The sequence below is a fragment of the Colobus angolensis genome, unplaced genomic scaffold (assembly GCF_000951035.1).
Source record: "Colobus angolensis palliatus isolate OR3802 unplaced genomic scaffold, Cang.pa_1.0 Scaffold84, whole genome shotgun sequence".
NCBI lineage: Eukaryota > Metazoa > Chordata > Mammalia > Primates > Cercopithecidae > Colobus > Colobus angolensis.
The window spans coordinates 4034110-4051092 of NW_012122265.1; the positions used below are offsets into that span (position 1 = coordinate 4034110).

General features: G+C 51.0%; 1 protein-coding gene across 1 annotated transcript in view; it reads left to right on the forward strand.

Moving 5' to 3' along the window:
* The window catches only part of SHANK2 (SH3 and multiple ankyrin repeat domains 2), a 688546-nt gene that overhangs the window by 486283 nt on the left and 185280 nt on the right, over positions 1–16983 (forward strand). Inside the window, exons 16-17 of the mRNA XM_011930122.1 lie at positions 541–623; positions 2234–2358. Coding sequence (XP_011785512.1) covers positions 541–623; positions 2234–2358 — 208 coding nt within the window. The remainder of the gene's footprint in view (positions 1–540; positions 624–2233; positions 2359–16983) is intronic.

Below are 16983 nucleotides of genomic sequence, written 5' to 3' on the forward strand. Positions count from 1 at the left end.
ATTTGATTTTTTTTTTTTTTTAACCCCCTGCAAGGAAAAGCAAAACAAAACTGCTGCCTCATTTCTCCCCTGGCTGATTTTCCCGGGCTTCCCTGGAAGATGCGTGTGGCCGGGACAAGCCGGAGGAGCTCATTCCCGACGCCGCCGCCGCTGCTGAGGCCGCCTCTGCCGCCGCCGCCGTTCGGGCCACTTACTTTCTTTGCCCTGGGCGGCGTCCTGGCCAGCCCCCCTTGAGCCTCCAGCTCAGCCATCCCTCCGGCAGCCGCCCCACCATGTATGACTCCTTCCTCCGGCTGGCTCCGGCTCTGCCTGCCCCCACCCTGCAAGCCTCATTGTGCCACGCTCGCCTATCCCGGTAGCCACCCCCCTCTTCCTTCGCTCCTCCTGCACCCTCGCTGCCTCCTTTCCTCCATGCTGCCTGGATCTGGCGAGCTGGGGTGATTAATTGGCTATGATGATGAATGTCCCCGGCGGAGGAGCGGCCGCGGTGATGATGACGGGCTACAATAATGGTCGCTGTCCCCGGAATTCTCTCTACAGTGACTGCATTATTGAGGAGAAGACGGTGGTCCTGCAGAAAAAAGACAATGAGGGCTTTGGATTCGTGCTTCGAGGGGCCAAAGGTAAGAGCAGCCGCTCCGAGCCTGAATGTCTTCCCATGTTTGTGTGTGTGTGTGTGTTTGTACGCCTGCATGAAAAAACGTTCCTGGCTCAGGAATAAGCATTAAATAAGCATTTTTCCTGGGGGCACTTGGTTGCTAGACAACCATGTTCTTTCACATTGCGCCTTACTCAGAAAACGTCAGGGCTTCCTTGAGGAATGTTTTTAATTTTCTGTAGACAACGTTGTTCTGAACGGGTTCTCTCTCCCCCTTGCCCCGTCCTACCTTTTGTTTTTAAATGATGGGGTGGTTAAAATTTTGTGTTCTGCTTGAGCCAGACTGTGACTGCCCTCAGAGCTCTGGCTCTCAAATCCCCAGGATTGCCCAGGCCTGAGTTTCAGGCACCTAGAAACTGCCCCATTCTGGGAGTGGGCTTTGGCTCCAAGGGCAGCGGGCATTTGTGTGCTTGCCTCTAAGGTGACTTTGCAAAGAAAATGTGACAAGATGGTCCCCTCTGCCGTGGACTGAGCCGGCAGCACACACGTTACGTGGCCCGTCGTGGGAGGCTCAGGGATGCCGTCCATGGCGGTACACCCGCCAGCCACCCTGCACGCACGGCTTCCCCTCCAAAAGAAAACAAAATGGCATCGCCTCCCGGTGAGAGGGGACATCCGCCCACCGTGTGTGTGGTTCGGCCATGTGGAAGTTTCATCTCAGAGCTTACGTGCTGTGCCAGGGGTCCTGCACCTGTGCTGCAGGAGGCCTCCTCCCCGGCTGGTGTGCCCACCTGCCTCAGACTCAGGCGGCTCCATAGCAAGCTGTCCAGAGAGAGAAAGAGCAGTTGCAGCTGTCTCTGTGAGAGCGTCCACGCCTGTCTGTGTGATTTGCTCTCCCCTCCCCCTGCTGGAATCTTCATCTCCACACCCACCCACCCCCGGCCACTCATGCCTCCCTAGGAAAGTCTGTCTCCTGCCCTGGAGTTGCACCTGGCAGCTGTGTGGGCCCCAGAAGCTGAGCCTCACTGTGCTGGGCAGTGGTGGCTCAGCACCCCCCCACACACACACACCAGTGCCCAGGGACACTGGTCACACACAGAGTGGTCACAGAGGCCTGGGGTCCCTGTAGACGGGACTCATGAGCAGATTCCAAATCTGTAGCCACCCACTGGGTCAGCGTGATGTTCCGTCCGCATTCCGAGTTGAATTCCCTTGGTTGCGAGTCTACGTAGATGTAAATTTGGCAAGTGGTTTAGTGTGGTGTTTCTGTAGCTCTGTGTGGCAGGGGAGGAACTTTTCCATTTTTAGAACCGAAAATGTTTAGTCACTGATGCTTTTAAAGAAAATGACAGGCGTGTAGACATGTACCACAGAGCACATTATCCTGTGGTTTCAGCAGAGAGGCCAAGAAATATGATGGCGGCACCAAGGTGCAGTTGACTTCATTGCTTGAGTTGCATCGGCCCATGAGTATGAGTCTCAAGCCGTTCCTGGAGGAGAGTTGGCCTGGACCAGCCACCTGCGATGGGAGATGTGTGGGCCCACTTCCTCCCGGGGGTCCCTTGGGGAGGTCAGGCAATGTGAATTTGGAAAACATCTCCCAGGCTTATAACCAGGTGCTGCTTGTCTTCCCAGCTGACACACCCATTGAAGAATTCACACCAACACCGGCGTTCCCAGCCCTGCAGTACCTGGAGTCCGTGGATGAAGGTGGGGTGGCGTGGCAAGCCGGACTAAGGACCGGGGACTTCTTGATTGAGGTAGGGACACAGGTGTCTGTATTTTTCTGCTTGGGGAGAGCGCCGACTCTCGGGGAGGAGGTCGTAGTCCTGGCAGCATGGCCACGAGGCCCAGTCTGGGGGTGCTTGTGGAGTCTGCCATGAACTTTCGTTGTTTGGTCAATTTCTCCCAACGTGGGTGCCCCTGCCTGCGGACCTGGTGTTGGGCTTGTCTTGGAGGCCTTGGCCGTAACCCGTTGGAGGAGGAAAAGTCTGTGGAATTTGGCCATTGGTCTTCAAGTAGAAGATAGAAAGTGGAGGCATGTGGTCACCATGATGTTGGGGACATGTGCAGATCTGTGGGTGGCTTAGGTGTGACTCCATAAATAGGTACCAAGAGGAGTCATCATCCGTTCTTGTGTCCTATGGGTGAGTCGGCAAGCACTCTTGTGTAGCAGTTGCTGGTGTGAGGTCTGTAACATTGGTGGCTAAGAGCTCGTAGATTTGCAGGTTGTGGTAACCACCCTGTCAGTTGGACGATAGCCTTCTAAGACCCAGGAGCCCAGGCAAGAGGGATGGCTGGTGTCGATGGTGCAAAAAGGAAACTTAGGAATTCAGATGCTTTGAAAATGACCGTTTGCTGGTACTGGAAAGGAAAGAGCATTTTCTTCCTTTAGAGAATAGAGGTGTGAGTGCCCCGGCTCTACAAACAGAAAACAGTCCCTAGGGTTGGCACGTCGGTGTGTGTGAGGGGTCAGAGGCCCCAGTGCATCTGATCACCTGGCCTTTTTGTGAGTTTAGGTGTTACTTTTAATCTTGTTATGCAAAGGAACATGTGACTCTTTGGAAATAGGAAGAAGAAAAGAACATTATAGGTTGAAAAAGATGATATTTTCAAGGCTCGGTAGACTCAAATGGTCCTCGTTGGGAGTGTGCGTTTCTTGGATGCACACGCTCTTCTGTGTCACCCTGAGCCCTGCCTCGTGTACATCAGAACTCCACATGCAGGTGGAAGGGGTGGGTACGTGGCATCCAGCCAGCCATGTGGTGGTCCCTGCCACTGGGCCAGACAGATATTCGTTCTGTAAATGAGGATCCCACATCCCAGCCCCTGGTGAGAGGGCTACCTGCGATCATTTCTCCCAGTCAGGCCTAAGCTCTTGAGCTGGCTGATCATGCTATGATTCTGCTAGTGATCTCCTTAGAGATCCTCAGGACTATTAAGGGGCGATGGAAAGTCAGAAGGGAAGAGACTGTTAGAGAGCCAGGTAAGATGGAGCAGGTGCTTAAACTTATTCTGAGTGCCTCCTGTGGATCTCTTTGATTTGCTGGAAGAGATATTTAAATGATTATCAACCAATCAGAACCTGATTTGAATGAGAAATGAACTTATTTGCGTTCTTGTGCGTTGAAACTGTCGGATGCACCACCAGAATGATGGAGACTGGAGCCTGCCGTGGCTTCGGGGGTTAATTCGATTTGTAACCTTCATGAAAATGCAGAGGGCCTGGGTTGAATCATCCTCTGTAGGATGCAGTTGGGATGTGAGTCCCCTTCCTGCGTGTGTGTGTGTGTGTGTGTGTGTGTGTGTGTTGGGGGGGGCGTGGCCTTGGGCCTAGCAGCAAGGCTGAAGTCTATAGGTGGTGTAAGAGTGTGTGCATGTGTGACAGGCAGGATGGGGGGTTGTTGAAATAGGTCACTCTTGGTTCTTGATTTTCAATAATAAAAGAGGGCTGCAGATGCAAGAGCACCCCCCGTTGTTCAGCTCATTGGGCTGTTTCCTGGATAAACTCATCAATAAAAGAAACGTGGCCTGCTGAGGCACGTGTGTGGGCCCCGCACTTGCCTGGTGAGCGGAGCCGCACTGGGTTAGAAGATGTTGCTGTCTGTGGCTGCAGCGCTCGCCTGGGTGGGGCCGAGAAGGTGCACCTGTCCTGTCGGTCTGAAGCCTTTGTGGAAATTTGGAGCTTTGAGAGTTTCCACAGTTCTGTTTCTAAGCACCTCCTTTGACATTGCTTTTAACCTCCGATATGCAAATATATTTGCCATTTGGGGGCAGGTTTTATATTCTAGGTAACCTCTGACTTCCAGTATTCTAGGAATGGCTGGTCCTGAGATGCATTAGGGCTGTGCCTGCATTATGATATCACAGATGACCCAAGGAGCACTGGGCCCTCCACAGCCCTGCAAGGCTGCTCTACATCAGTCTTACACTAATGAGGGTGTGGGGCACAGGCCGCTGGACCCTTGCACGATCCTGGCTCCTCCCAGTTCATGTCCACAGCTGCCTCTGGGGACTCAGAAATTCTCCTCCAGGGGCTTAAGACTGAGAATTCCATTGAGTTGTGTTCCTAGCGGCCGGATTTTGCCACCGGAATATTAAAATCGTGTATAGCCTAATAGGTGCGTGTTTGTTCCAACAGACCATGTTTCTCTATTTTCGGTGAAGAGCTTTGACCTTGGAGGGATGGTATGAAACAGCATCACGTGTCTCACGTGAATTTTCTTTTTGGTGAGCAGCCAGCCCTAGAGTCGGTGGGGTTTCTGAGCTCTCGGTGAGGTGCAAGGTCTCCACATGAAAAGCTGCCTGAAATGCAGACACTCTGTCTTCCTTACCCCAAGCAGCCCTTGGCAAGCCTTCCTTTCTCTCTGCTATTTGAAAGAACCTCGAAAGTGTGACAGATTTTTATTTTCTCTTTAAAACTGCATGCTGCGGTTTGAACTTTTGGCTGAAGGGGCACCCTTTGAAGTGAATGTTGGCTTTTAACGTCTTTGGCGTCTCCAGAACTTCATTTTCCCTCATTAACTTCGTGAGAATGCCCTGACGTGGCCCTCCAGCTCTCGGCCTTGGCGCCTGTCATGGTTTCCTGCTGTGCGTGACTTTCTTGGGTACTTACCTTGTAGAATTTCTTTCTCTCCTACCTAAGCTTTGGGGAAGAGTTTGTTCTTTTGCTGTTGTTTTTGTTTCTGGTTGACCACCCCCTGACCCTACCAACCACAATCAAAGGCTTTGAGCTGTCGCCAAATCGGGAATCTCATCAGACAGACAGATGTTATCGCACAAGCTGTGTTGTAATAAAAGGTTCACCTCAGAGGTGGACGTGAAGGATAAGCGGATGTCCCGTGGATAGGGACATTTGATCACAGTGGTTTCGTGGACGGTGTGATTTGCCATTTCGGATCAGCTGGTGTGCCGGAATCCCCGAGATAGCCAGTGACACTGAGCCATTCCAGATTGTGAAATGTCAACCAGCCCAGCAGAGAAGGAGCCAGAGAGATTTTAGAGGCCGTGGGAGGGGCAGGGCAGCGGGAAGTTGAATGCCCCGGCGGAGGTCGCCCATGGGACCTGCAGGGGGAGGCTGAGGCCAAGGCTTGCAGGGGGGTGGATGCTGGAGCAGTGACAGCCCCTGAGAGAAGCAGGGCAGGTGTTTCTCTCCATGCAGGTCAGAGGTGACGATGGGGCCTCCACCAGCCGGGAATGACAGAGGCCCACGTCCCTCTGGTGACAACAGGAAACCCAGTCCAAACTGATTTTCATAATGATTGGAGCTTGTCAGGAAGCCGAGACCAGAGAGTTTCGAGGGAGAGTCAGCCTGCTATAAGAGTTTGCTGAAGACTTTGTCTGCTGTCTCTTTGAGATGACCCTGATTAGGCCCCTTCACTCCCGCAACATGGGGCTGGAGAGGTCAGAGGCTGCTTCTGAAGTTCATGATACGTCCTAAGCCTGTGGGTGGCTCCTGGAGGACGGTAGTGCATCAAGTGTTTAAGGAGATGTGGAGGTGGGGACACCACTTTGATGTCTTGCAGGGCTCACCGTAGGTCTCACCCAGTGAAACCTGGCTGGGCGTCCCAGTCACCTGAGGTTGATAGAAATCTGGTCTCCAGCCCACACGCCCTGAATCAGAACTATGAGGCAAGAGCTGGGGCATCCGTGAAAGCTGCAGTGGTGATGCTGGGGGTCCCAACAGACAGGAGAGGCGGTGACCCACTGGCCCGGCCCAGGTTGACATGCCAGCCTCTTGACGTGGCCTGCCAACTGAAGTCTCCTCGACCTAAACACAAGCAGGTGCTGCGCTGATCTCCTTAAGACTAGGACTGTCTTCCCTTCTCTGACAACCTAAATTTTGTTTCTTCAGTGACTTTTGTGATCTAAAATATCCTGTATCTGAGACATCCTTACGATTCAACTCCATAGCAGGCAGGTAGAGGGCAAACAACATTTGCAACAAATGTCCCAAGAAGCCCGTGTCCTTGTTTATAGTAGCTGAGGTGGATCTCCAAGCGCTAGAAGCCCTGCAGTGCCCCATCCAACCCTCAGAGTCATCCGTACAGCATGTGTGTTCCTCCCCATTTTACAGATGGGGAAACTGAGGTACACAGGTGAAGTAACTGGCCAGTGGCCGTGTAGCTGGTGAGTGGAGAAGGTGGAATTCCAGCTCAGGCTGTCTGACCTATAATGTCGTGGCTCAAAGATACATGAACAACACTTTGATGAGCTTTATGTATAAATTGGCAAACGGTGAGAAGAAAAGCAGTGAGGTGCCCGTTTTGTTTTCAAATTAGCAAATACTTCTTTGTGACTGTACTCGTTGCTGGTGACAGCACTCACATGTTGCTGGGGAAAAGACTAAGTTGCCATAGATGTTTTCAAAATCAATGTGGCAGTAGGTAACAAGAGCCATAAAGCTAAACCAGGAATTTTACATCTAGGAATCCATGCTAAGGGAATAATCTTAAAAAACAGGCAGAAATCAGCCAGGCATGGTGCTCACGCCTGTAATCCCAGCACTTTGGGAGGCCAAGGCGGGTGGATCACCTGAGGTCAGGAGTTCGAGACCATCCTGGCCAACACGATGAAACCCCGTCTCTACTAAAAATACAAAAAATTAGCTCGATGTGGTGGTGGGCACCTGCAGTCCCAGCTACTCAGGAGGCTGAGGCAAGAGAATCGTTTGAACCTGGGAGGCGGATGTTGCATTGAGCTGAGATCACGGCCACTGCACTCCAGCCTGGGTGACAAAGCAAGACTCGGTCTCAAAGCAAGATTCGGTCTCAAAATAATAATAATAATAAATAATAATAAAATAAAAACAGGTAGCAATTACAGTGTGGCAAAAACAAGGAGTTGAGGCAGGGAGGGGGCGGGGCTAATAGGAGAATGGTTCAGTGACAGTGAACATCTGTTGTGAATTCAGAAGAAAGCATTAAAAATGATGTTTACAAGGAGTTCTTAATACCAACCGAGAAAGGTTACATTCTACTTAGTGAGAAAGGCAGAATCAAAATGCTCAGCACAATACCGTCTAAGACCGTCTTTCCCCAGTGTAGGCACAGAAGAAAACAAAAAGGACAGGAAACATTAACCCCTAGGTGGTGAGGTTGTGTTATTTTCTCTTTCTTTCAGATGTCTCTCTCAGATTTCCTGGAATCGAAGTATTCCTATTTTGAAAAGTATCCATCTCATACATAGGAAAGCGTGTCTTAGAGAAAGTTGTCTCACGCAGGAGACAAATGTCCGGCCCCCTTGGCACAGGTGGTGCTGTTTGCTGTCAGAGGGAAAAGGCTTCCTGGGCAATAATTACTTTCCCGGGGCCATTCCTCACACGCCTGCTGCAGGGCTCTGACGACGCCTATGGTTTTTGTGGTTGTTTTCTTGGCCCTGAAGTGGCCAATTTCATTTTTGCGTTAATTTCTCTAAATAGGTTTTCCTTTGCAGTTAAAGCAGGCAGCAGTATCCTTCATCCTTGAAAAGTGGTGCTCGAGTTTGCTAATTACTTTTTCCTCATATTAAATACTTGCGCGAGAGAGGGTGTGGATCTGCTTTATACTCGTGGTTTGTATTTAAGTCAGGATGCTAAGAGGGATGTCCTGGTGTTTTCCTCAGAGACCCTGGGAAGGTCTTGTAAGGCCGGGTGTGGCAGCTCATGCCTGTAATCCCAGCAATTTGGGAGGCCAAGGCGGGCAGATCACTTGAGGTCAGGAGTTCAAGGCCAGCATGGCCAACATGGGGAAACCCTGCCTCAGACTAAAAATACAAAAATTAGCTGGGTGTGGTGGCGTGTGCCTGTTAATCCCAGCTACTTGGAAGGCGGAGGCAGGAGAATCACTTGAACCCGGGAGGTGGAGGTTGCAGTGAGCCGAGATCGCGCCACTGAACTCCAGCCTGGGCAATAGAGCAAGACTCCTTGAAAAAAAAAAATGTTTCTTAGGCTGGTATTTTAAAATGGGACTTGAGAAATGTGAGATGGCCTCTAGCATGTTTGACTTTTCAAGCAAGCAGGCGTGAGGAACAGTTGTTAGAGCTCGCTACTCAAGGGTCAACCCCCCTCCCCCAGCTTCAGACTTAAGTATTACTTGGAGGAAAGAAAATGAAGTCCAGATTCAGCACGATCAGTCATTACTCTTGCTGGGTCCCGGTATTCCTGTTGAGGAAATGTGTGGTTGTGACAGTAGAATCACCTGAGACGAACTGAACTCTCAACACTGGACTGCTTGGTCAGAGGTGTGGAGCACAGGGCTGGCATTCAATCAACTTTCTTTTTTAGAGACAGGATCTTGCTCTGTTGCCCAGGCTGGAGTGCAATGGCACAATCACAGCTCACTGCAGCCTTGAACTCCTGGGTTCAAAAGATCCTCCCACGTCAGCCTTCCAAGTAGTTTACACTACAGGCACGCACCACCATACCTAGCTAACTTGTGTACTTTTTTATAGAGCCAGAGTCTTGCTTTGTTGCCTGGGCTGGTCTCAAACTCCTGGCCTCAAATGATCCTCCTACCTGAGCCTCCCAAAGCACTGGAACTAAAGATACATCACCTCACCCGGCCTCAGTCAGTACTTGTCATGGATCATCATCTTGTCCTTCATCATCATTAATGATGCCCGACTCAGAAGAGGAAATCAGTGGCTATTAGTTGAACAAACAGGGATAATAATATTATCATAATGACTGATGTTTGTTACCACTATTATGTGAAGCATGTAGCAGTCACAGAGCATACCCAGCCTGTGCCAAGTCCATCAGACACTTCCAGCCAAGAGTACATGAGCCATGGTTTCCTTATGCCTCTGTTGTGGGGACCATCGCGAATACAGGTACCTGCCCCACCCCACCCGCCAGCCTCCGAAGTCCCTGGCAGGCACATCTCCTCCTTTGGCTCAAACTCCTGCTCCCAGAGCACTCACTACCCTGTACAATTCTGTGTTGGCGTGGGTCCAGCTTTTAAATCATCTTGGAATTCCTATTCCTGATACCCACTTTGCCCTCTAGCAGCAAATCCCAGGGCCAAGGCCAGAGCCCTGTTGTGGTTTGCCTGGTGCCAGCATCCCTTGGGTCTAGTGGTTCAGCCACCTCACACAGCTCACATTTCTCTAGCTCGCCTTTTGGGATATTGTGAGAGACTTTGTCCTGCTAGTGGCCCTGATGACCAATCTGGAAACTCTCTCCACCCCACCCCCAGAAGTTCTTCCGCTCTTATTTAAATGGTTTTAAATGGCTACTTAATAACCAAGTTAAAGACCAAAGACCAGCTGATGTTAGCAGGAACCCAGGGTGACTGCTGAATTCTTGAGCAGGGTCATGTTGGTGCTTTGGTCATCAAGGCCAATATTTCATTGCATTCACACCAAAGACAAACAGGGTCTGTCCTGCATCACTCTGAGTGTGGGGTATTTCTGTCCTGACAGATCAGTGGCTTCTCACCGTGTCATCAGGATCCATTGATCAAGGGCATTAATAGCACTGGGGGCCTTTATCCTCTAAGGCTAATAGCACTGGGGGTCTTCATTCTCTGAGGCTAACAGCATTGAGGTCTGCTCTCTGAGGCTTAATGCACTGTGGTCTTTCTTCTCCCAGGCAGAGGCCACTGCTCCGTGGGGAGTGCTGGATGGCGGGGAGGTTGGATCCCTTTTCTGCGCGTGGCCTTCTGGGCCTGGGGAGGTCGTTCTCTTTGTCCTCCATATTGACTGGGAACAGGTGGTCCGGGCTGAGGAGCAGCCCAGGAATCTTGCTGAGAAGGTGGATGCGGGCAGCTCGGCAACTTGCAAATCTGAAATCTTGGCTCGTTCATTTTGGGGTTCTAATTTGAAGCATCAGTGATTTCAATTTCAGGCTATAAAAAGATTCAGAATCACTTCAGGGGACCGTGGCTGCTGTGCTCAGATGCCGTGGGACTGGCAGATGGCAGCACACGGGGTTGGAGAGAGGCAGAGAGGAGCCGCGGTCAAGGGCACAGGCTGTGCCGTCTGACCTGGGTTTGAATCCAGGCTCTGCCTCTTCTTAACTGTGTGAACTTGGGCAGGTTGCTCATTTCTTGGCCTCAGTTTCTCAAACTGTAAATAAAAGTGTGTGTGAAGCATGTAGCAGTTTCTGGCATCATGAGTTCTCAACAAATGGTGGCAATTGTAAAAATTACTCTGAAACTTCACTCATTCATTTCTGAAGCATACATTCTGCCTCTCAGGTGCTGGGCTGGAAGAAAGACATGAATCAGACACAGTTCCTTGGGGAACACACAGTCTAGAAGGGGTAGGCAAAAAGCAGAGTGTGGCGGAGGCCCCAAAATAAATCAGGAAAAGGGCTTCATGAAAGATGGTGTTGGCTCCAGGCTTTGATGGGTTAGTGGGGTTAGTGAGGTTTCTGCAGGCAGAACTGAGAAAGATCTTGAGCAAAAGCTTAGGGGGTCAGGAATGTTCAAGGTGGATTTGGGGAGTGATCAGATGCCATAAAGCTGGGGGTGAGCAACTGGTCTAATGGGGGCCTGGGATGTTAGTTAAGTAGGTACAAATGTGTGTGACTGGACCGCTGCACAGAGCGAGAGCGTTGCTGGATCTCTCCAGGGTGCTGAACCCCTGTGGGGCATGGTCTCTCTCCAGGGTGCTGAACTACTCCAGGGCGTTGGCCCTCTGCAGGGTGCTGAACGAGAGAGCTGGGAGGATAGGGATGCAGCCTTCCTCAGGAGTCTGAAGGAAGCCCTCAGCATGTCCCCTCCCTCCGTCCCTGCACCTTTCATTTCTGTCCCCTGCATCCTTGGAGTTTCTGGGCATAGAGGCTCATTACTTAGTGACAGTTTCATCTACTTGGTAGAGAAATCTCTTCCACAAGGAGGGGCCAAGGAGCCAACGTGGTCGAGCATCTGCCATGTCCTGCCTTGTCCATCTGCGTCTACTTTGAGCCCCACTTCCCTCACCACTGTGGTTTCAGCTCATATCATGCCTTCTCAGAGAGGAACCTCTTGGCACCCTCAGGTTTCCCTGACTCTTACACTCACACCGTGTGCTTCCGTGACCATAGGAATCATACATTTCCTGTGTTAGGTGACTGACTTACTATCTACCTCCCTCATGGAACATTCCCTGTGGGCCAGAGAGTTTGCTGACCAGGTCTCTGCTACATCTCCAGCATGCAGCACAGTGCCAGGTGCATAACAGAGGCCCCAGTGCATGTGTTCAGTGATGGGCACTCCTGGGAAGTAGTTTTACACTCATCTTGCAGGTAATGAAACTGAGCCTCAGAGAGATTAAGAAGCCTGCCCAGGGCCCTCCAGGGAGGTCTGAATCTAAGCTGACTCCAAAGCTTGTTTCTTTTGCACTGTGTCTACCTCATGATCCAGGTAAGTCCCAGATCATTGGGATATAACCTTATAGCCATCTTTTTTTGTGTGTGGATGCTGTACACCCAGCCCCAGGCTACATGGAGCGAAGGCAGCAGGAGGCATAGTGGGCTGACATCCCTATGTTGGAAGCTGCTGGCACCAGGTCCTCTGATGCACCCATTGTTGCCTCTGGGTCCTTTCCACCTGCCCCCTCCTCCCTCCCATACACCCACTGCCCGCTTCCCAGTGTGCTCAGCAGGCTCTTGTTAGCATTGATTTGTCTTCGCCTTTGGTGCCCTTTTGTGGGGAGTTTCATGATACAAGTGGTTAGGTTGGCAAATGAACTGGAGGAAGGCCCTGTGCTAAGTGTCCCATAGGGTCTTTTAATTGATAGAGTTTGTCAGCCCTGGGAATTAGGGTGTGTGCGCGCCCACAAGCAGAGTGGGATGAGAAGGGGAGGCAGAGCTGATGCTGTGGAGCCCTGAGAATGGTGGCCCCACTGTGGTCTCACGAAATCAACCACCCACCAGCAAGTTATCTACTTCCTTCTCCCCAGGATCTTCAGACGGGTCCCATGGAGCAGACTTTTCCATGCTTCTCCTTTGTATTCAGTCTCCGTGGCAGGACCTAGGGGGTCATGGAGATAAACAGGGGCCGTCCTGGGCATGTGCACCTCCATCAGCACCCTCAGGGCTGGGGCTGCAGAGGGAGGAGTGGGTTATATGGGTGAGAAGGGGAGATGGCACGTGTGCCAGGCCAGTGAGGAGATGGACGTCGCCATTGGACGCTCTCCCTGGTCTGCAGTATGTGCCACACTCCTTCTGGCCCCAGACACTTGCCTACAATTTCGTCTGCTCCACCTGCTCTACCAGGGCACCTCCTGCATCTGCCTCAGATGTCTACTCCCTGAAAGTTGCCTGTGGTGTCCACTCATAACCCCTTGCTATAGTCACTTCCTGCACATACCCCGTCAGATAAGGGACCACCCAGAGCCGAGCACATGGCAGGCACCCCATAAATATTCCTTAAGGAAAGGAAGACACCACCCAGGAGAGCACAGCCAGGATAGAACTTCTGTCTTAGAGAAGGGGATCCTTCCTCCCAAACCCCTTCCCCATCTCCATCAGTGCCGGAACTTGAAAAGCTGGTGGAGGTGGAGGGGTGGACTCATTTCTATCAGAGAGAGTGTGAGAAGCCAGCCCTTCCCTGGAAGGTGCCAGCCTTCTCTCCCCAGGCCCACTCAAATCCTGAGAGGTTTACAGGCAGAATGTGTACCCCTCCTCCTAGGAAATTTTGAGTAAACTCTGCCCCCATATCTGCCTGGTGGCCAGCTTTTACATTAGTGTTATTTCACTGTGTTTCGAGTAAATCATGTCAGACACAAATAAAATTGGTAATGCAGAGAAGCCAAAGGAAAAACCAGGGATGCTGCCACCAGGAGACAGTGTCCGCAAAACAAGGTTTATCTCTGTGGAATTTTATTTCTTTATATGTGTCTGTTAGTAATACATTTTGTCATGTGTTTATACACTTTTTTTTTTTTTCGCTTGAGTATGTCTTTTTTGTTGTTGTGGTAAAATACACAGACCATAACATTTACCATCGAACCCATTGGCACTCACTCTCCATCTCCCTCCCAGCCTCAGGCAAACACTCATCCCCTCTCCGTCTTGGGTCTGCCTGTTCCGGATATTTTCCGTCCATGAAATCAAGCTCTAGGCAACCTTTTTTCTGGCTTCTTTCAGCATCGTGTGCTTTAGGTTCACCCATGTGGTAGCGTGTGTCTGTACTACCTTCCTTTTGTGGGTGAATGACATTCCACCACATGGTTAGACCACAATTAGTTTATCCGTTCACCAGTTCAGGGACACTTGGGCTGTTTCCAACTTCTAGTTATTGTGAAGAATGTCGACGTGAACGTTTTTGTACCAGTTTTCATTTTCAGTTCTTTGGGGTACATACCTAGGAATGGAATTGCTGGGTCATGCGGTAATTCTGTGTTTCTTGAAACTGCTGATGCACACCCCAGAGTCCCCATCCCGGGTGGGACGGGCGGGTGTTCAGTGAGTGCTGAGTTCACGACCTTCGTCACACGCCCGGCCAGAAGGACCGCAGAGGGGAGGGGGTCCTGCCCACTTCTGTTAAGATAGAACTCAGACCCAACAAAAGCTTAACTGCTGGGCAGCATGATACAGACTGCAAATAAAACTCAGAACAGCCATGGCAGTGACTGTGTAAAATGCCCATGCTGCTTGAGCACCTACTGTGTGCCAGCACCGTTTTTGAGAGTTCACACACATGAACTCACTTTGTGTTCAGTTTAACTCGGTTACTCTTTTTTTTTTTTTTTCTTGAGATGGAGTCTCGCTCTGTCGCCCAGGCTGGAGTGCAGTGGTCGGATCTCAGCTCACTGCAAGCTCCGCCTCCCAGGTTTACACCATTCTCTTGCCTCAGCCTCCCGAGTAACTGGGACTACAGGCATCCGCCACCTCGCCTGGCTAGTTTTTTTTGTACTTTTTAGTAGAGACGGTTAGCCAGGATGGTCTCGATCTCCTGACCTCATGATCCGCCCATCTCGGCCTCCCAAAGTGCTGGGGTTACAGGCTTGAGCCACCGCGCCCGGCCAACTCGGTTACTTTTATCAGCTCCTTTGCCTGCATGAAGAGGCCACAGCACAGAGTGGGGACTCACGTACCCACAGACACACAGCGAGTGGCAGAGCCAGGCTGTTCTTCCAAGATCGACGTATTGCTTCCTACGCTCCCTCTCCAGCCACCCTCCTGTGCCACCTGTCAAGGAGAAGGAGTCTTGCCCAATTTGATGTCTTCTGTGATGCAGATTCTAGAGGAAAGAGGAAAACAAAGAAACAGAGGGAGCTTAGACAGAAAGCTGAGAGGAATAAAAGTTATGATGGGCAAGCCTTGAAGGAAAACTGGGGGCTTACTTCCACATACAGATTATAAAAGGTGGGGCTACCAAAATATATTGCTTTGTGCTTTAAGTTAGGTTTATTTTGGCTGGGCACGGTAGCTCATACCTGTAATCTCAGCACTTTGGGAGGCCGAGGCAGGTGGATCACCTGAAATCAGGAGTTCAAGACCAGACTGGCCAACATGGTGAAACCCCATCTCTACTAAAAAATACAAAAATTAGCTGGGTGTGGTGGCGGACACCTGTAATCCCAGCTACACGGGAGGCTGAGACAGGGAGAATCGCTTGAACCCAGGAAGTGGAGGTTGCAGTGAGCCGAGATTGTGCCACTGCACTCCAGTCTGGGTGACAGAGCAAGACTCCGTCTCAAGAATAAATTAATTAATTAATTAAAAGATTCCATTTAATAACTGGAGAAGTACTATTAAAGATCGGAAACCCTGTTTCCTATCTATTTGGCATCTGGACTGTAATTCTTTGAAAACCATTCCAACAAGGACTGGAGCACATGGGGTGAGGGTATCTGTCTGGGTTACACACATCTGCAAACTTACTTTGAGCAGCTGCTGGGTAGACTCAGGCCTGGAGCCTAGTGGTTGGTGAAACAGATTTGAATCCTGTGTGGTCCTTCTTCCCAAAGAGTGCAGAGTTCAGGTCCCATGTTTCTCCTTAGCCCCATGCTCAGGCATGCCTAAGCAGAGGCATCCTGCAAAGTGGCTGCTGTACCCATATTGTCAAACTGAAGGAAGGAGGAAAAACATGGACTGAGAAACAAGAGGAATGGGAGGGCGGCCCTTGGAGATCCTGTGTATTGGGAGAGGCAAGCCGTGGCTACTGTGCACCATGAACTTGGAGAGCAGAGAGCCTGCTTGGGCACTTTGCCTCGGGAAGCCCTAAATGCTGCACTTGGGACACAAGCTTCATTACCTTTGACCACCCTGGAGGGCTCAGGCGCGTCTGACACAGCCTGATGGATGAGTCTTTCTAGCTGGGAAGGGAAATGATCTTTCCAGCCTGAGGCTCACAGTCATTTATTCTGAATGGCCTGGGTTTGAGGGGGCACAAGAGCACAGGCGATCAGAATGCTGCCCTCGCCGCCATGGGCTACCAGCATGCGAGTTCTGGGGTCCACACAGCTCTGGGAACAATAACAAGGACTATTTCAATAATGACCTCTGCCACTTCTTAAGCACTTACTGTATGCCAGGGTCCCCTTCCACGCTCAGCAGTCAGAGGAGGGAGGTGGCATTAGTGTCATTTTGCACATGGAGCAGCTGAGGTTTGGTGAACCTAGGATGATCCAAGTCACAGGAGATACTGAGGGAGTGATGGGGCAGGATTCAAACCCGAGTCCGGCTCTGGCTCCAGAGTTCTTGGACACTGTGAGTGACTCCTGCTGCAGCAAGGCAGGGGGTCAGAGGGCTCTTGGGGGTCCTGGCCATCCTGATGCTGGACTCAAAGCCCAGGGCACTCTGCCTTGCCCCAGCTCCCCAGCCTGATCCCGGACTGAGGCAAAACTGGGAGGTGTCGGCCACTGAACTTGAGGGGACTTGGCCCCAAGGACCCATGGCAGGCAATGCGGCCTCTAACTCATGGCATATGCATCATTCCCTTGTTGTAAATATAGCAGCTGAACCTCTGCAGCACCCATGTGGGATCAGCAGTGATAGGTTTTAATTCCTGTATTGGGCCCAGCCTCATCTGTTCCAGGAAGACATTTTTTATTGTCAGTTAATTTTCCCAGAGTGTTTTTTGATGAGCCTTGTGATTCCAGTGGACTGATTTGTTGTTCAGGTTTTTTGTTGTTGTTCCTGGAGAACAGGCTGTGTGCCTAGCAGCCCCATGGCCAGCCCTATCCCCAGCCTGTAGCCCCTCTAGACAGCCCCTGCCTCAGCCCAGCAACACCGGGATTTTGGCATTGAGCAGGATGAAGCTTGTGTGTAACTTGTCTACCTCTTCAAAGCATTCTTGACGTGTTTTTTATTTTTGTTTTTGTTTTTGTTTGGAGACAGAATATCACTCTGTTGCTCAGGCTGGAGTGCAGTGGCACGATCTCAGCCCACTGCAATCTCTGCCTCCCAGGTTCAAGCAATTCTTCTGCCTCAGCCTCCTAAGATAGCTGGGATTACAGGTGTGCGCCACCAC